The sequence below is a fragment of the Narcine bancroftii genome, chromosome 3, assembly GCF_036971445.1.
Source record: "Narcine bancroftii isolate sNarBan1 chromosome 3, sNarBan1.hap1, whole genome shotgun sequence".
Taxonomy (NCBI): domain Eukaryota; kingdom Metazoa; phylum Chordata; class Chondrichthyes; order Torpediniformes; family Narcinidae; genus Narcine; species Narcine bancroftii.
This window is the reverse complement of record NC_091471.1, coordinates 295495325-295516321: the sequence shown is the minus strand read 5'-3', so window position 1 is coordinate 295516321 and position 20997 is coordinate 295495325. Positions and strand designations below refer to the sequence as shown.

Sequence of the window (20997 nt, the reverse complement as noted above, 5' to 3'; positions counted from 1 at the left end):
AAGCATGTGTACGGGACCACATAGCTGATCCCTTCTCCCCCAAATGACCACTCTGTTCATGTGCCCATCGAGCCAGGGGGACGGTATCAGCACAGCTGATAGTGGCAAGCTGATCTGCTACTGCATTATGTTGAGCCATGTTAGTCGCCATATTGGTATGGGCATCAACGTGATAAACGGTTATCACTCGATGGTGGGAAGCATCCCACAACAGCTGCCACAACTCTTTGCCCCATACTGGGCGGTCATGTATCATCCAGTTGTTCTTTTGCAAATCAGGCATCCATACCACAAGTCCATTAGCCAAAGCCCAGGAATCAGTAAACAGGCGAAGAGGGTGATCATGGGGATCTAGTGGTAAAGTGACTGCCTTCAACTCATCATACTGACTGGAGCCACCATCCCCCTCCTCCGATAAGTGAGTTCCTGACCTGGGATGGTAAGCCACCTGTTCGTGTACGCGGCCCACCCCTTCAGGCCCTCTGGTCGCACGACTCTGAATATACTATTTCCATTTAACAATAGAAGACTGCTGAGCCCGCCCGATCTTTAGATTAGCATCATTAGCCAGGACCCAATTCATTATAGGAAGTGCAGGTCGCAATTGAACATCTGCATCACCTGTCATTCTTTCAGTCTCTAGCAGGGCCCAGTAACAGGCTAGTGACTGTTGTTCAAAAACAGAATAACGAGTGGCAGCCTCGGGCATGGTACGTGACCAGAATCCCAGTGGGACTCGGCGACCCTCTTGTTTCTGCCAGAGGCTCCAGGAGGCCACATCATCAATATAATGGTGAATTGAGAGGGAAGGCGATACTGGAAGGTGGTTGAAGGTATACTGGCGCCCCTTCCAGGTAAAGGCAAACTGATCCTGTGAATCCTCAGCTATAAGAATACTGAAGAAGGCGTTAGCGAGATCAATGACAGCATACCATGTTCCTGAGTTCCCAGTAGCAATGTTTTCAATAAGGGTGACAATGTCCGGAACTGCTGAAGCAAGTGGTGGGGCATGTTTGTTCAAAAAACGATAATCAACTGTCATTCTCCAGGAGCCGTCTGGCTTCTGGACCGGCCAAACAGGGCTATTAAAGGGCGACGTTGCGGGCCTCACTACCCCTTCTTCTTGCAGAGCATCGATGGTGGCAGTAATCTCTTCCTGCCCCCCAAGGAGATGATATTGTGGAATGCACACTGGTTTCATGGGGGCTGGCACCATCACAGGATCCCACTTAGCCTGACCCACTACTAGTTTTTTTGTAATAGTTCGAATTCCAAATTCAAATCCCCCTTGGCTAGTATTAAGGGCCATACCGGCCAACATATTAATACCCAGGATACACTCGTCAGTAGCAGCCACCAGGGCATGTAACCAGACAGGGGAAGGGCTATCACCCACCATGGCACAGACTTTTATTTCCTTTGCCAGGGTGACCGCTCCTCCCAACCCCTCTATTCGAAAGGCCGGTCCAGTCCAGAGGTCGGGATTACCAGGAATCACCGAGTGCTCTGCACCGGTGTCGACCAAAGCCAAGTATTGGCGATCATTACCCCCACCCCAGTGGATTGTTAACGGTATGTAGGGCCGCAGATCCCCGTGTGTGTGCCGTGTCTCGATGGAGTAGACACGGGAATCCTGCCCACACCTTCAGGCTTCAGAAGGGTTCGGGGGCTTCCAGGACCACATGCTATTGTTATCTTTAAGAGCCTGTTTAACCCATTGTTTTACCTCATCATGAGTAACTGGAGCAGGAGAAGCCAGCTCGATAGAAGCAGCAGTGGGAGCAGAAAGCACAGCTGGGCCAGGAGGACTCAGCAGCTGGGGATGATGTTCCCCTGCTTTTTTCCTAAATCGATCTCCAATGGCAGCCAGCTCTTTTACAGAGAAATCACGGATCATTGACTCCTTCCGACCCCTGTTCCCACTTTGGCTCACAGGGTCCTCCACCCAGTCTAGGGGAGGAGGTGGAGGCCATCCAACAGAGGGAGTAGGCCATAGAGCAAAAGCAGGGGTTTGGGTATTTTCCCCTGGGTCCACATGGGAAACCGGGGTATCTATCCCTTCCATCTCTACCCTTACATCATCCCCCCTTCTGTCTGTTTGGGAAATCTGCTGCCTTATAGGGCGGGCATGAACAGCAGATGGAGAGGGTAGTATGCTGAGGAGTATCTGCATTATTACCATTGTCATTCCAGATATTCCCATCCCAATCCTCAATTACATCAGGATCGTCACCATTCCTTATCATGGCATGAATACGATATGGATCGGGTTCTACTCCATGCCTTTCCTTATCTGCACAGAGCTGCTGCCGGAGTTTAATATTACGGCAAATCATTTGGACATGCTTATCTTCCCATTCTTTGGCTCTGTCCTGACTGGTGCGAACAATCTCGCTCATCATGGAACAGCATTGTCGCAGGACTTCTAGCTCCTCCTCTAATTGCTTTCTTTTGCACTGAGATTCTACTTCTCTTTGAATTAATTCTGCTTCACGCTGAACGGAGTGGCGTAATGCTGTGGCCAGCAACCAAAAACCATTCGTCAGCGTTCCCTTTTTATCAGGAAATTTACTTTCTCGAAGGAGAGTGGCAACCCGCTCTCCCAGAGGTGCACTTGATGAGTCTAACTTCTCATCCCAACTAATGGGTGGTCCCAACAAAGACAGGGTATTGGCCAACATGCCAAACCCACCGTCTTTGGAAGTCCATCCAGGAATCAAGTACTGCTCAGGGCTCACCTCTTTCTTTCGGCGAAACATCTTGAGACCAACCCTGCTCGCAGCGCCAATTGTCTTGGGTAAACTTATACCTCTCATTTTGTTCATTTTAGATTGGTCACAGTGTTTGAGCTACCGAAAGAAAATAGACACACACACCGAGAGCAGTTCAGTTTATACAAATGTTTATTACTAATTCAAAAGCTGATTTCACACTACAATATGCAAGCCCTTCCCAACTATACTTATCAACGCTTGGACTGGTCCCAACTGCCGAAGCGAGGCAACGACTGCACACTTGTAGTAAGTTGTCAGGGCGCTGGTAGCAGCTTCTCCACCTCCCCCGACCGGGACGTTGCTCGGACTCTGGCTGTTCTTCCTTCTTGACAAGGGGTGTTCCCACCCCTCAGAGAGTCTAAACTTCAGCAGCAGGACCACAGGCTTATATACCCCAAAAACAATTAATCATGCGCCTACTCCTTCTAATATTTGTCAGTCAAAATCAAAACTGAACATTACATTCTACAATTTAGAAGATTAATTATTATGGAACCAGGATGTTATAATTTCCTGGTTTATCTCGTAGATATAAAGACTTATTAAAACTTCTCGAGCAAGACAGGTTGTGACCAATTCGTCAATTTCAGAGTGTTGCATTTGACAACTGCTTTCCCTGGGCCTCACAGTGGAATTCCATTTCAAAGTGTATCTTCAGATAAGTCCCCATGGCTGAGTTTAATTACATCTGCTAGTTCTGAAAGTAAGGTGACCTGCGTGTGGACCCAGTGTCGTCAGTTCCACATAAGCAAAAAGCATTTGGGTACATGGTTTTAATCCTCCATTACACCATGAGCCATGGGAGCCAAGGAAATTTGGCTGATTGGATTCTGAATTAGCTTGCATTCAGAAAGCAGAGGGTAGGAATAGATGGAATGTATTCTGTCTGGAGGTCAATGATGAGTGGCATTCCACAGGGATCTGTTCTGGGATTTTTATAAATGACTTGGATGGAGATGGAAGGGTGGGTCAGTAATTTTGAAGATGATACATTGGTTGGCGGTCTTGTGGAGAGTGCTGAAGGATGTCATATGTTGCGGCAGGATATAGACAGGATGCAGAATTGGGCAGAGAAGTGGCAGATAATCTGGTTAATGTGATGTTGCTCTTTGAAAGGCCGAAAGAAGGTGGAGTCTGTGGTTAATGGCCAGATACTTAACAGTGTGGAGGAACAGAAAGATCTTGCGGTCCAGGTTCATAGAGCCCTCAAAGTTGCTATGTAAATTGATTGGGTGGCCTTCATTAGTTGGGGTATTTAGTTGGGGTAAGAGCTGTGAGGTTATGTTTCAGCTCTATAAACCTCTGGTTAGACCACACTTAGATTATTGTGTTCAGTTTGGTCACCTCATTGCAGAGAGGAGCTTTGGAGAGGAGATTTTCCAGGACATTGCCTGGATTGGAAAACTTGTCATATGAGGTAAGGTTGACAGAGCAAGGGCCTTTTCTCTTTGGAGTAAAAAAGGATTAGAGGTGACTTAATAGAGGTATAAGGGCCAAGATAGGGTGGACACCCAGCACCTTTACCCTGAGAGGCAGATATCAGAGGCAGTTTTCACATAACTCATTCTACATTCAAAATACTGAACCAGCATTTAAAGTAGAAGGACCAACCAAGGTAGGACATACATGATAAATGGTTGGGCACGGAGGAGTGTGGAAGAACAGAGGGATCTGGGAATACATTTACATAGTTCCCGGAAAGTGGAATCACAAATAGATAGGGTTGCAAAGAGAGCTTTTGGCATATTGCCATTCATAAATCAGAATTGAGTTTCAGGATTGGGATGTTATGGTAAAGTTGTAAAAGACATTGTTGAGGCCAAATTTGGACTACTATGTGCAATTTTGGTTACCTAACTACAGGAAATATATCAATAAGATTGAAAGATTGCAGACAAGATTTACTATGACGTTGCAGGGACTTCAGGAACTGAGTTACAGGGAAAGATTAAACAATAGTAAATACCAGAGGATATCTGTTTAAGGTGAGTGGAGGAAAATGTAGGGGAGACGTCAGAGGTAAGCTATTTACCAAGAGAGTGATGGGTATCAGCAATGCATTGTTGAGGGTGGTAGGTACATGGCGACTTTCAAATAACTCTTAGGTAGGCACATGGATGCGCAAAAAATAGAGGGTTAAGAATGTGAGATAGGTAAAATTCAATTGTGGAGTTGATTTACATGGGTCAGCACAATATTTGGGCCAAATGTCCGACCGATACTGTGCTGTAATGTTCTATAATTTGCAGATATCAGATTACACTGCAAACTAAAATTAATTAGCACCAAGCAAGGGCAGCATGAGAGAACTGTTATTCTGTTCATTCAGACACCTGATGGCTGAAGGGGGGGGGGAAAAAACCCTCTCTTTAAGCCTGTTGGTGTGCGCTTTCACACTCTTCTGCCTTCTCCTAGATGGGAGGAAGGAGAAGAGAGTGTGTCTAGTGAGTGATGGATCATTCAGTATTTGGACTGCCTTTACTCAGCAGTAGGAGATGTGTCCTAGGAAGGGAAGGAGGTTTGTGTTAGACATTGAGCTGCATTCACTACCCTCTACTTCTTCTTCTGATCTTGATCAGACCATCCTCCATACCACACTCTGATGCATCCAGCAAATATGCTTTTACTGCACCTTTAGAAGTTGTTGAGGGACAAGCGGGACTTGCTTTCTTCTTTAGTCTTCTGAGAAAATAGAGGTGTTGGTGCTTTCCTGACCATCATGTCAATGTGGTTGATCCATGTCAAATAATGACCTATCTAACTCCTTTGACTTCAGCCCTTTATCAAGCTCAGGCCCGAAACAGTGGCAATGTATCTTCACCTTCACTTCTTAAAGGCCCTGTTTGACCTGTTGAGTTTCTCCAGCATTTGTGTGTTTTTTCATTTAACCACGGTGTCAACAGAATCTTGTGTTTTATATCACTTTAGCTACTAATCTGGATGAATAGCCTATTCCTGTACCTGCAATGTCTTTCCAGTCTCAAGGGATTGATTTACTCCCTTTCCTTTGCAGATATCATGGTGCAGGAGTACATGAAATACGGAGCCCTGGACATTTACCTGAAGAAGAATAAAAATAACAGTTGTGTCAACATTAGCTGGAAACTTGAGGTTGCAAAGCAGCTTGCCTATGCCATGAATTTCCTGGTAAGTATCAGGCCAGATATCAGAGGCAATTTTCACATAACTCATTCCACATTCAACAGCTTGACTTCCAGGCCCAAAGTACTGAACCAGCATTTATAGTAGAAGGACCAACCAAGGTAGGACATGCATGGTAAATGGTTTGGCACTGAGGAGTGTGGAAGAACAGAGGGATCTGGGAATACATTTACATAGTTCCCGGAAAGTGGCATCACAGATAGATAGGGTTGCAAAGAGAGCTTTTGGCATATTGCCATTCATAAATCAGTATTGAGTTTCAGGATTGGGATGTTATGGTAAAGTTGTAAAAGACATTGTTGAGGCCAAATTTGGACTACTATGTGCAATTTTGGTTACCTAACTACAGGAAATATATCAATAAGATTGAAAGATTGCAGAGAAGATTTACTATGATGTTGCAGGGATTTTAGGAACTGAGTTACAGGGAAAGATTATACAAGTTAGCACTTTATTCTCTGGAGTGAAGAGAATGAGGGTAGAGGTATACAAAATTATGAGGAGTACAGCTAGATTAAATTCAAATAAGCTTGTTCCACTGAGGTTAGGTGAGATACAAACCAGAGGACATGGGTTAAGGGTGAAAGTGGAAAGTTTAGGGCAACATTAGGGGAACTTCACATTGAGAGGGGTGGGGGTATGGAATGAGCTGTCAATGTGGGCTCATTTTTCATATTTAAGAAAAATTTGGACAGCCATATGGATAGGATGAGTATGGAGGGCTAGGGATTGGGTGCAGATCAATGGCACTAGATAGATTAATAGTTTGGCACTGACCAGAATGGCCAAAAGGTCTGTTTTCTGTGCTGTAATTTTCTATGGTTGTAACTAAAATAGGAAAGGCTAGAAGCACTGGCAAGTCTTTTTGTGGAGCAAACCTGAGGTAGGTATGACACAGTACAAAAGTGCAGAGCTACAGAGAGCGGTCAGTTGGGATGAAGCAAAGGAAGCATAATTCTATTCATTTGAGGTTCATTCTGGAGTCTGCTAACATTAGGAAAGAAAAGAATATGGTGTGATATGAAATTACACTCGTGAATCAATTTCCTGATAGGAGAGATTGGGTGTTAATAGAGGGTGGCCAGGGTGTGTTGAATATGTTGGCTCCTTTTCCAAGGAAGCGGGAGAGAAATATAGAGAAGAGGGTGTGTGTGTGTGTGTGTGTGTGTGTGTGTGTGTGTGTGTGTGTGTGTGTGTGTGTGTGTGTGTGTGTGTGTGTGTGTGTGTGTGTGTGTGTGTGTGTGTGTGTGTGTGTGTGTGTGTGTGTGAGAGATAGTCTGAGCTAGGTTTACTGCAGATTTTTTTGGTTTTGTATGGAGCATTTCCCATCCCACATTATGTTTCAACCTGATAAAATGCTCTCGTTGGTGCACGTGTAGATATTTTTAAAAGATGCTGACTTGCTACATTTCCTCATGGTTCTAAGGAAAATCTCCAGGGTTCATCCAGAACTAACCATCCTTTCAGGGATGGGGCAGTTATGATGGGTAGTAGATGAGACTGAAACAATGTGGTTTCCAGTCCTACCTCCCCAGCACACTCCTGTGGCAAATGGCCAATATATTGAAAACAAGCTGGGTGAACTTTAAGCAAGTTTTAGCTAACAAAGAGAACTCAAGGGCTGTCACGAGCTCTGATTTACTGAGACAATACACATCTTACACCACTGTTCAAACATCCAAACACCCCAGCATAACAAACTACCTTTTAGGAATGGTGGAGTGAGGGGGTGAGCTTCAAGTTTATCCGGCAGCAGGCGGATAAACTGTTTTCCCTTAGGGGACTGCGTAATTTTTAGAGTGGCCACAGAAGGGCTGCCTGGAGAAAGGCAGCCCTTCTTTTAGCCCACAACTAGATTAACTGCGCTGGGTAGGTCACGTCCCCAGAATGGAGGACCATCGCCTTCCCAAGATCATGTTCTATGGCGAGCTCTCCACTGGCCACCGTGACAGAGGTGCACCAAAGAAGAGGTACAAGGACTGCCTAAAGAAATCTCTTGGTGTCTGCCCCATTGACCACCGCCAGTGGGCTGATCTCGCCTCAAACCCCGCATCTTGACGCCTCACAGTTCGGCGGGCAGCAACCTCCCTTGAAGAAGACCGCAGAGCCCACCTCACTGACAAAAGACAAAGGAGGAAAAACCCAACACCCAACCCCTACCCACCATTTTTCCCTTGCAACCGCTGCAACCGTGTCTGCCAGTCCCGCATCGGACTTGTCAGCGACAAACGAGCCTGCAGCTGACGTGGACATTTACCCCCTCCATAAATCTTCGTCCGCGAAGCCAAGCCAAAGAAAAGAAGATTAACATATTCATGAGGCTGTAATTTAATCCAGAATTGTTTGCACTTGCATAGTGGTGAGGAATTACTATGCAAATAGACTGGTTTTACAGGCCTGCTGCTTAATTAACTCATCAAACCATCTTGTCACTAAAAAACAATCTAACTACAGATTAATCAGCCTTTGCTGCTGTTCCTTCCATTTGTGGTAAACATCAGGATTTGTAAATCAAAGCAAGAGTCATCCCCTGCACCGCTGCAACCGTGTCTGCCTGTCCCGCATCGGACTTGTCAGCCACAAACGAGCCTGCAGCTGACGTGGACTTTTTACCCCCTCCATAAATCTTCGTCCGCGAAGCCAAGCCAAAGAAGAAAAGTCAATGTTATTTTCAGCCACTAACTACTACTAACCAACTACTAACCACGTGACCTGAAAGATTTTGTTTCTTGAATGCAACATTATCATCTGCCCATGAACTTCTCAACCTTTTTCTTTTCCATTCACCTACCACTTTAAGTGATCCCTAGGCCATAGGTGCTCTGTGATTAGTAAAGGATTGCTTAAGGTGGTATGTGGGTGGAAAGAAAAAGTTTGAAAAACACTGTTTTAATCGCACCTCATTGACTCGCTATGTGCACGATTTCATAAGGAAATGGGCCAAGGACAATTTTTCTCAAGCAAAGTATTTCAGTAACAATTGGGTCTAGAGCAGTGATTCTCAACCTCCCCTTCCCACTCATGTACTACCTTAAGCAATCCCTTACTAATCACAGAGCACGGATGGCAGAGGGAATACTTATGTGAGTGGAAAGAAAAAGGTTGAGAACCACTGTTCTAGTGTAACTGCATTTCCACAGCTGCTGCGTGTTTTTCAACATAATAAGTAAATCAGTTATCATTATGCGTCTTCTATGTTGCCTTCCTTGCAGATTGGTGTGGCTGGGTCTTCGTGCCATGTCGCCTGTTTTCCCTTTAGAATGGGTGGGGAGTGGGGGATCGTTTTCTCGGCTTTGTTGCAAATAATTGTTTTAGCTTGCCTTTATTATTGTACCTTTTAACAAGAACCGTTGTGCTACTTATCAATATTTAATAGGATGTATTGTTATTTGCATAATTGTCGGTATTAAAATGGCATTTGGTCTTTTGATGAAAAATGGTCTCTTTGAAAAGAAAGCAGGTAAAAGGAGTCACAAAATTTAAAAAAAAATGCAGAAGAATTCATTCTTTGCTCAAATCAGATTCGATCACTTCATGGCGATCTTTTAGATCATCTGGGTTTTGCGAGGGATGGAAAGATGTGCCCCTATTTATAAATTTAGACATACCACACGGTAACAGGCCGTTTTGGCCCAATTAACCTACAGCCCCCCAGTACGTTTCAAATAGGGGGAGGAAGCTGGATCCCCTAGAGGAAACCCACGCAGGCATGGGGAGAACATGCAAACCCCTTACAGGCAGCGTAGGATTCGAACCCTGGTCCCAATCCCTGGCATTGTAAAGGTGCAGAGCTAACCGCGACACCAACCGTGCCAGCACATCTCTGGCTCTATTCCATTCCGAGGTGAAAAGGCTGTGTGCCAGAGCTGAGTCAGCTGAGGTATTGTTATTGAGCAATGTTTGAACAATGAAACAATTGTTTTTTTACATTTCAAATCACACCCTTGGCTCTCCAAGTTTCTTAAAATGTAACATAAAAGGTGATTATATGTACCCCTACCCCCCACCCTGCGTGGCAGATAATCATGTTTCGAATCTGTAATGTGGCTCCAGCTGCACTGCACCCCTGTACAGAGCAAGTGCAGAATCACTGAATCGGAATTGATAGCTTAAAAGCAATTAGCACTGGGCCCTTGAAAAGCGAGGCCCATAGCATATGCTATTTTTGCTACTAAGTTAATCCGGTACTGAACACCTGAGCCCATCCTTGTGAATACCTGTGTATTCAGCCCTCTATTCCACTCCCTGGTCACCTACGATTATGTGGCCAAACACAGTTGTAGCTCAATCTATAAATTCAAGGATGACAACCCTGTCATTAGCAGGATTGCTAACAATAACAAAACAGAGTACTGAAGAGGGATAGAGGGGTTTATGGGTTGGTGCCAGGACAACATCTCCCTCAGTGTCAGCAAGGCCAAGGAACTGATGATCACGGTCGGCACCAAGGGGAGGGATTCGTGGGCATGGCCTCTCCTTGCGAGGAGCTGTGCCCCCCCATATGCTCGGGGCCATCGCTCGCCATCAGACCCGCCCCCACCCGCATCACTAGTGTGCGATAAGCATCACTAACGTCCAGCTTGATGCACGCTAGTGACTCTCCACGCAATAAAAGGAGCACCTTCGGCTACTGCATCAGAGAGACGGAGGTTTATGTCTGTTCGGCAGGTAGGCCACCACCAGCAACCCCCTCCCCTCCCCACTTAGTGAGTTTATGACTGTCAGACTGTGCCCCACCCAGTTACCATAATGCCCTCCTCTAAAACTCATTCCGACACTGACCATGATAGGAGCAGGAGTGGATCTCAATCCCCTGTCTGCATTAACAGTGCTATGTAGAGACAGAACATAGATCAGTGCGTCCCGACCTATATAAACCTACTCCACATCAATCCAACACTTCTCTCCCTCAATTTTTCTTACATCCATGTGGCTATCTAAGAATCTTTTAGACGTTCCTTTTGTATCAGCAGCCTCTACAATGCATTCCAGGCCGCCACCATGCTCTGTAAAAAGAAACATCTTTGACGTCTCCCCAGGATTTTCCTCCACTTACCTTCAAGAGATGTCCTCTGGTATTGATCATGGCCACCCTGGGAAAAAAATGCTGGCTCTCCTCTCTTTCTATGCCTCTCATAATCTTATATACCATCCATTTGTTGGGAGGGTCTCCCTTTCCGCCTCCCCCCCCCCCCGCCCATCGATGTGATCTACTGAGATTGTTATCTGAAGAGGGCGCACAACATCCACACACAGCATCTTTCAGCTACTCCCACCGGAAGAGAGATACAGGAGTGTCAGAGCCAGAACCACCAGGCTGAGGAACAGCCTCTTCCCATGGGCAGTGAGAATGCTGAACAACTGCTCCCATTAACTTTCTCTTATTTAACAAAGAAGATAGAACACAATAGCATGGTACAGGACCTTTGGCCCTTCATGTTGTGCCCACTCATATATTCCTTCAGAAAAATGTATGAAACCCTTCCTACCTCATAACCCTCTTCCATTCATGTTCCTGTCTAAGAGTCTCTTAAATGCTCCTAATGTTTCAGCTTCCATTGCCATCCCTGGCAGTACATTCCAGGCAACCACAACTCTCTGTAAAAAACCTACCCCTGATGTCTCCCCTAAACTTCCCTCCCTTCACTTTGTCCTCTGGTGTTTGCTACTCTCACTGCGGGGAAAAGGCATTGGTTGTCCACCAAAATCTTGTAGCTCTCTAGTAAGTCTCTTTTCATCCTTCTTTGCTCCAATGAGAATTGTCTCTACTCTGATAACCTTTTCTTAAAAGACTTATTTTCCAATCCAGGCAACATCCTGGTAAAATTATTTATTGATGAAATATTTATTTAATAATTTTTCTTTATGTATATATGTTCTGCATATGTATCGCTTGTCTGTATGTGTGTTATGTCTGGTTGTGTATTTGCATGTATTTGCACTGAGGAGCTGATTATAGATTTTAGGAAAGAAAAACTAGAGCTGTATGATCCAGTGATCATTGGGGGATCAGAGGTGGAGAGAGTGAGCAAATTTAAATTCCTGGGGTCACTATCTTGGAGGACCTGTCCTAGACTCATCATATTAATGGCATTTGTGAAGAAAACATGTCAGCGCCTCTACTTCGTCAGGATTTTGCCAAGGTTTGGTATGACATTGACAAACTTCTACAGATGTGTAGTCAAATGTGCTGGCCAGCTGTATCACAGGCTGGTATGGGGCACCAAAACCTCTGAGCAAAAAAATCCTGCAAAATGTTGCGGTCTCAGCCCAGGAAATCACAGACAAAACCCTCCCCACCATCTAAAACATCTACAGAGAATGCTGCCTTTGGAGAACATCAGCAATCATCAAGGATCCACTCCACCCAGGACATCCTCTTATCTTGCAGCTGCCATCAGGAAGGAGGTATAGGTGCCACAAGACTCACACCACCAGGTTCAGGAACAGTCAGGGACTTGTACTTTGCTCATTATTAATTTTCACAGTCACTTTGTTTACATTTCTTTTCCATTCTTCCTCTTTTATACATTTCATTCTTCTTGAGTTCAGATTATGGTGGGTGATAATTAGAAATTTTGCTTGATGTCATGTATGTAGTCTGTCAATAAATTTGAACTTTGAACATCATTGTGGCACACTGCTGTATTCCTGATTATCTGGCTCTGCTCCGTTCTGTGACTGTATCTGTGGCCCCTCCTTCTTTTGATCTTGTATAAAGCCTCTAACACCTTGACTCTTCTCCAGAAAGCCGGGTCATGGCACGGGATGAGGTTGTGAATAAATCAATGACTCAGTCTCAGCCTCTCGAGTTATTCACTGGGTGTCAATCATTTTTTATTAAACGATGATTCTTATTTTGTATTGCTATCAAGGAAACATCTTCTCAAGGCCCGCCAGGGTCATACATGTTTCAGCCGTAATCACTCACACTTCTAAATTTTATGGATACAAGCTTAACCTGTGCAATCTTCCCACAAAACACAACTAACCCTGTCCAGGTACTAGCCTAATAAACCATTAACCTGCTTCCTGGACATTATTTCCTTCCTTACATACAACCTCTAATGCTCTGTGTATGACAGGTCTTGTATTCAGTTCTGTATAATTGAAGCAAATTCTCCTATATTTGTAAAATTCTGTAAATACAGTTTATTCTCCCTTTAACAACAGTATTGTTGCTGAATGAAAGCCATTTCACATCACAATGGGAACAAACTTTTGATCTCGTTGTGTCAAGTCCTAATTGGCCCACTGCAGCCATTGTTGGAGAGTAAGCTTTATTTACTCCATGTGTTTATATTTTGTGCTATTTTGATGTGGCTCAGGAATATACATCGGATCTGGCTCTGGATTGCGGGAAATGGCCAAACCCACCCAGCTTCTTATGAGCAGCTCTTGCCCCATTCACTGAAGAATTTCTAACATCAGGCTTTCTGTTTGCAGGATGACAAGCAAATAGTCCATGGTAATGTTTGTGCAAGGAATGTTTTGCTGACACGAGAAGGAGACCCCACAGCCGGGTATCCTCCATTTATCAAGCTGAGTGACCCAGGAGTCAGTGTGACCATTCTGCCAAGTGAAGGTAATAAGAGACTCACACCACCAGGAGTCTACTGTGTCACTCTGCTAGGTGGGGCTAGCTAACCAGGTCTACAATTGGCTTACTGAAGGAGGCAGAGGGTGTTAAAGGAGTGTTGATGATGCTTTTCTTTTTGATAGTCTGTGACATATAGTGTACTTCAAGGATCAGTGCTGAGGTATTTGTATTCCGTGATTCAAATTAAAGACTTGGATGTGAATGTAGGAAATGTATCATGGCCTCAGATGAAAAGTGAGCACCTGAAATGCTCATCTCAGGGATGACTTTGTAAACTCTTGATGGAATTTACTACAAAAAAACTGCACTGCACAGTACAGGTCCTTTTGCCCACCATGTTGTGCCAATCTTTATAAAGCAATATCATCAATCTAACCCTTCCCTTGCTCACATCTTTCACCCTTTATTTTTCTTACATCCATGTACCTATTGAATTCTTTTAAATATCCCTATTGTGTCAGCCTCCACCACCACTGCTGGCCACGCATTCCAGGCACCACCACTCCCTGTGCAAAGATAAAACCTTTCCTATTTGCATTTCGCCTCTGGGAAAAAGGTACTAGCTGTCCACCCTGTCTTTGCCTCTCATCCACCTCTATCAAGTGGCCTCTCATCCTCCTTCATTGTAAAGAGAAAGTTCCAGCTGCTCAATTTTTCTTCAGTAAGACACATTCTCCAAACTAGGAAATCCCCTGGTAAATTCATGTAAAAACTCAATGCTGGAGAAACTCAGCAGGTCAAACCTTGGGCACCTGCCTATATTTTGATTATTTTGATGAATACATCCTATTTATACCCTGCTGTAATCTACGATGATTTTCTACATTATCCATGACTTTCCATGGATCCCAGAGTCTTATCCTGCAGGATAGACAGATTGAGAGTTTGAAAATGCTCAATAAAAAATGACAAGGATTTTTTTTTAATGCAGTTCGCATTGACAGGATCCCATGGTTGGCTCCTGAATACATTGACAAAATCACACATCTGATTCCAGAATCAGACAGGTGGAGCTTTGGAACAACTCTTTGGGAAATATTTAGTGGAGGAGACCTTCCACTCCATAGCATGGAACCCAAGCAGGTGAGGAATCTTTTATTTTACATCATATGTGCATTTGTGAGGTGTGTCGTGTGTGGGATGTGTCATGTGTGTGGGGTGTGTATTGTGTGTGTGTGTGTGTGTGTGTGTGTGTGTGTGTGTGTGTGTGTGTGTGTGTGTAAGAGTGTGTGTTGGTGGTGTCTGTGTGAGAATGTGTGTACATGACTTGTGTGTGCACGTGTGAGTGAGATTGTGTAAGTGAGAGTGTGTGAGTGTGTGTGTTTGTGGTGTGTGAGACCTTGCATATGTGACGTGTGTGTGCGCGCATGAGTGAGAGTGTGTGACTGTGTGTGAATATGTATGTATCTATATGGTGTGTGCAAGTGTATGAGAGGGTGTGTGTGAGTGAGAGTGTGTGTGTGAGAGAGTGTGGGTGAGTGTGTGTGTGTGTGTAGGGAGGATGTAATTGCATTGGAGGGTGTGCAGAAAAGATTTGCCAAGATATTGCTTAACATAGAACTCTGAACAATGCAACAGAAGAACAGGGCAACGAGAAACTGCAGATGCTGGATAACTGGAGCAACACAAAAAGCTGGAGAAATACAGTGGGCAGGCAGCAATCATAGAAGATAGTAGACAAACAACATTTTGGGTTGATACCCTTCATGAGGAAGAGCAAGAATTAAACAGAAGAACAGGCCCTTCAGTCTACATGTCTGGACTGAACATGATGACCATTTTAAAGTAGATCTCTGGTGCTTGTATGATGCATACCTTGGGATGGGACATTTCAGTTTTCTGGAGAGGCTGGGTAGTCTGGGCTTGTCTTCCTTAGAGTGGAGAAGACTGAAGAGAATATACAAATTATGAAGAGCAAAGTGAATCATAGGATTTTTTTTTCTCTATATAAAGTTATTGAAATCCAGATGGTGAAACTTTTAGGAATTAAGAAGTTGTGGTAAGTTGAGAAAGATTTTTTTTTTCACCCAGTGGGTGTTTGGAATATGGAAAGCATTGCCTGAATGGGTGCTGGGGGCAGAGACTCCCATAACACTTGAGTACCTGGATGAACATGGGAATTACTCAGGCTATGTAACAGGTTGTGGTAAAAAGGATTAATATATGTGGGCATATGATGGTCAGCATGGACAAAGGGGCTGAAATGCCTGCATCTGTGGCCCTTGACTCTGAATCTACATCGGTGTCAGTGGTGATTGTGGAATGAAAAGCCAAATTAATGGGGCAAACTGCCCAGACCAACTTTAAAACAATATGACTGGACAGGATTTTTAATGTTCCAATCCAAGAGGCAGTCAGGACACTTCATTCCAAAGAAAGCACCTCCTTCAGTGCAGTGTTCCTCAACATGTATTGATGCTGTTGTCAAGTGCTTGGGGCAGGACTCAAATGCCCAATACCACAGAGTGAACTCTGATGCAGATTGAAGTTTCTCTTGTCTGCAGGGCTGAACATTTATTGGTTCTGGAATGTAGATGTACTGCATGGTGATAGGTCTTTCCAGCTCATGAGCCCATGCTGCTCAAATACCCCAATTAACCCACAAGCTCTGTATATTTTTGAACAGTGGGAAGAAACCTGAGCTCCTGGAGCAAACCCAGGCAGATGCAGGGCGAATGTACAAACTCCTTATGGAGATCCCTGGATTTGAAACCAAGTCGCTGGCATTGTAATCATGTGGCACTAACTGCAACGCTAACATTGCCACCATGTGTAGACAAGTTATTAGATAGTTTTAAATCTTTGACCTGCTTAAAGAAACTGAACAGGGGTTTGTACTTTTTGGCAGGGCCCTAATGAAACAAACGAAACCACATTTCTGTAAATGTGTTTACACTTGTCTTGATGCCCATTTGTTATGCAGAAGCTGCAGTTTTACAAAGACCACCTTCAACTTCCTGCTCCCAGGTGGACAGAGTTGGCAAACCTCATCAATTGGTGCATGAACTATCGGCCTGAACTGAGACCCTCTTTCAGAGCCACCATCAGGGAGCTCAACAGATTAAACACATCAGGTAAGAAGGCTCGTAAAATCTGTGAGGACTCCTATCACCCCATGCGCAGCATCTTCCAGCTACTCCCGTTGGGGAAGAGATACGGGAGTATCAGAGCCAAAACCACCAGGCTGAGGCACAGCTTCTTCCAGCGGGCAGTGTGACTACTGAATGACTGATGAACAGCTAAACTGCCAACCTAGACTGACTGGGGTCTTTCAGTTGAGAAGTCCAGAATCAAGTTGCAGAGAGAAGTGTTGAGTCGCAGCGAGTTTATCCACCAGCCTCTGAGGTAAAATCATGTTGAACACTCATCCGAAGTTTATAAAATCATCAGAAGTATCGTTAGGGTAGGAAACCAGAGGTAAAAATGGGTTCTCCTGGGGTAAAAATGACCATAACTAGAGGACATGCATTTAAGATAAGGGGGAAACGTTTGGTGTGGCAATATTTTACAAGAGAGTAGTAAGTATATGGAATGGGCTGCCAGGAATAGTGGAAGCAAACACGACAGAAGCTTTTAGATGGGCACATGGATACGCAGGGAATAAAAGGATCTGGATCATGTGCAAGCTGCAGAGGTCCGTTTAAATTGCCATCAAGTTGGCTGAAGTGCCTGTTCCTGTGCTGGACTGCTCTATGATCAATGTTCCATGTGCATGGTCCCATGAAATCTAAAAAAAAAGATTAAAACTTCCCTCCAGGCAGTTACATCAAAGGCCCATAGGATCTGGCAGTGTGAAACAGGTATTTGGTTTCAACTCACCCATGCTAACCATGATGGTTTCAAACACTGATCTCATTTGGCCTGAGTCTGTCCAAGCCAGGTGCCTGTCCAAATGCTTTGTGATGGTTCTTGCCCTCCACTCCTTCTCTGGCAGCTCATTCTGGATGTTTTCCCTCCCTAGTGAGGGAAGAACTTAATCCCTCTGATGTCCTTTAAATGTCTGTCTATCTTATCCATGGCTCTCACAATTTTATAAATCTTTACAAGGTCAGTCCTCACTCTTGTATTCCAGAGGGAATAAACCTTTCTCCGAACCTAAAGCCCTTCCTTCTCGGTGACATCCCGGTGAGACCTGCTGTCTCTCTATTGCTATCAGATCCTACCATGAGGTGACCAGATGTCCACACAATACTCCAAGTGCAGTCTAGTCAGTGTTTTGTACAGCTGTGTCTCAAATCACATACTCAATGCCACAGCCTCTAAAGGCAAGCATACCAAATGCCTTTTTCTCTATCCTAATCACCTGCATTGCCACTGTCAAGAGGTATGTATTACATCTCACAGTCTCTCTGCACATCAACGCTCCCAAGATCCCTGCCATGTATACGACCTCCCAGAATTTTAATCTAAGTGTATCAACTCACACTTATTTGGATTAAATTCCATCAACCCTCCGTCCCGCCCAATTTTCCAGCTGATCCCATAAGATATAAAGTTGCCTCTACTCTCGGTTATTGGAAGTTAGAACTCACTGCCGAAAAGGCTGGTGGAAGCAGAAACCTTCAGCACAATTAAAAACAAATCTGGATGAGCACTTAGAACCAAGAATAGTCTACAACAGATCCCTCAGCCCACAGTGTCTGTGGTGAATATGATGTAAATTAAACTAAGTCTCTTTTATTTGCACATAATCTGTATCCCTTCATTCCCTGCATCTTCATGCGTCTATTTGAAAGCCTCTTAAATGCTACTATCATATCTGCTTTCACCACTACTGCTGGTAGCCCGTTCCAGGCACCCACCACTCTGTGTAAATAAAAAACTTGACCAGCACTTTCCTTTAAATTTTCACTCTGATGTGATATTTTATAATGTATGAAGTAAGAAACAGGAACTAAAGTAATCTGGGGAGCTCCACTTTGGATAGATGTGGATGGGGAACATAAACTTCCTGTGCAGCTGGTTTTCATCATTCTACACAAGTTTCAGAGCAGCAGCTTCTGTGGACAATGGAGGCTTTGATATCATGAATTCAAAAGCTTCAAATAATGCTTCAGATGCTCAAACTTTGAAATAGAAACAGAAAATGGTGGAAATGTTCAGCATGTTGAGGAGCACCTGAGAGGAGAGCAGGGTATGTTTCATCGCCCCTCTCTGTAACTGGATTCTGGACTTACCAACGGAAAGACCACAGTCTGTCCAGGTTAGTAGCACAATGTCAAACACTGTCATACTGAGTACTGGTGCACCTTAAGGCTGTGCGCTCAGCCCACTCCTGTTCATGTTACTGACCCGGGACTGCATTGCCAGATCCAGCTCCAAAATTGTCATCAAGTTAGTAGATGACACAACAGTAGTTAGCCTCATCTTCAACAATGATGAGGTGCACTACAGAGAAGAGGTGGAAAATCTTGTGGTACGGTGCAAGAGTAACAACCTGAGTCTCAATTGGACAAGAGGAAGGAAATGATCATGGAATTCAGGAGGACAAGGAATGACCACCCTTTACTACACTTCAACAACTCTGTGGAGGAGAGAGTGGAGAGCACCAAGTTCCTTGGAGTTCACTGTCTTAACTAGTGACCTATTCTGGACAGACAACATCTCCTCACTTATCAGGAAGGCGCAACAGTGACTGCACTTCCTGAGAAGATTAAAGCGGGCAAGGCTACCAGCCACCATTATGTCAACCTTCAACAGGAGCTCTCTCAAGAGCATCCAGAAATTGATTGAAAATCAATCCACAGGACTCCTCCACCCACCCCCCCGCCCCAACCATTGACATGAGCTACCAGGATCATTGTCTAAAGAGGGTGTGAAAAAAAATCATTGAGGACCCCTTCCACCTTGCACACAGCATCTTTCAGCTGCTCCTGTTGGGAAAGAGATACAGGAGTATCAGAAGCAGACCCACCAGGCTGAGGAACAGCTTTTCCCACGGGCCGTGAGACTGCTGAACAACTGAAGGAACTGCTCACACTAACCTATTCACAAAGCAATTTATTTATTTATTTATTTGTATATAAGGATACTTGTTCTGCATGTCTATTATTTGTCCCTATGTGTGTTATGTCTGGCTGTGTGTCTACATGTTTTGCACTGATGACTGGAGAATGTTCTTTCGTCAGGTTGTACTTGTATAATCAGATGGCCACAAACTTGATTTGGGGTTGATGAGCTTCCATCACTGGGCCTAACTCTGAGAATTTCCAGCATTTTTATATCTCCCTGTGTGCCCCATTTGTTCTGCCCAGAATTGAAAGCTTTGTAGTTGGAGATCTAAGTCGTAAAGTGTACTTCACGATGCTTGCTATCTTACAGATTACGAACGACTGTGTGACTTGTCCCCCACTGGACTCCCAAATACAAACAATTTCTGGAATTTTGTTGCTGTAAGGCAACAGGAAGATCCCATTCTCTTTGAAGAGAGGCACCTCAAATTCATTTCCATGTTGGGCAAGGTACTGTCATTATGTTCAGCTGAACTGGAGGTGGTAGAAGGGAAGATGTGGGGACTATGTATTTCCTCAGGTTGTCTCAAAGATCTGAATTAATTTTCAAATGTTTTAGCCTTTCATGTGAAGTTGGAGCTGTTTGTGTTGCACAGCTGACACTAGAACATAACATTAAATGATAAGTTAATTATTTTCAATGTATTCATTCATAGATCAATGCTGGACAATAATGTTGGCTTCCAACTATGTTGCAGAGCCTTTACTACCCACTAAGATGCCCACGTGGGTGATCGTCTGACTGTCAACGCTGCAGCCCTCTCATTGTGTTTCTCTGGATGTTTCAGAGTGGCCTTTGGAGTGGGATTTGAATTCAAATTTAGATGAGATAGCTATGCCATGGAAGTGCTCATCTGCTGCATTAGTACAGCAGAGAAAAGTAGCAACATTGAGGCCAATTCCTCCCCGGAGAGCTGGACGTGCTTACAGGAGTGCAGTTGAGATTAAGTTTGGTGAACCTTGCCATTTACAGGTAGATGGTAATTAGGATGCAATGCCTGGCATTAGGGAAATAGAGCAAGAAACATGTAGAGTTCATGCCACAGGAGAAGCCCACTTACTCCATTGTTTCAGTGCCAGATAGATGAGAGATGTGTGGCCGTTAGGGCTTGATGTGTGAAGCGCGTTATGATAGGAAGAATGAAGAGAGATGAATAGAAGAAAGAACATTGTTCAGCAAAGAGGGGTTGAAGAGTATGGGTACGCAAGTCATTGGAAGTGCAGAGCAGGTTGAGAAAGTAGTTAATGGGGCATACACAATTCAGGGCTTCTCGAGTGACCATTCTTTGAAACTCAATCAGATAGAATGCAGGGGCAGCAACTAATTAGGAAGGCTGTTGGGATGTTGGCCCTGATTGCAAGTAAGTTTTGATGGATCATTATGAGGAGTTACCTGGAATATTACATCCTAATTTGGCCTTGTTATTGCAGGAGGAAGCATTGCAGAAAG

General features: G+C 44.3%; 1 protein-coding gene across 1 annotated transcript in view; it reads left to right on the top strand.

The window, feature by feature from the left end:
* The window catches only part of LOC138756841 (tyrosine-protein kinase JAK2-like), a 78971-nt gene that overhangs the window by 39876 nt on the left and 18098 nt on the right, over positions 1-20997 (top strand). Inside the window, exons 9-14 of the mRNA XM_069923232.1 lie at positions 4129-4191; positions 5703-5921; positions 13383-13521; positions 14468-14619; positions 16460-16610; positions 19858-19997. Of these exons, the coding sequence (XP_069779333.1) occupies positions 4129-4191; positions 5703-5921; positions 13383-13521; positions 14468-14619; positions 16460-16610; positions 19858-19997 (864 nt within the window). The remainder of the gene's footprint in view (positions 1-4128; positions 4192-5702; positions 5922-13382; positions 13522-14467; positions 14620-16459; positions 16611-19857; positions 19998-20997) is intronic.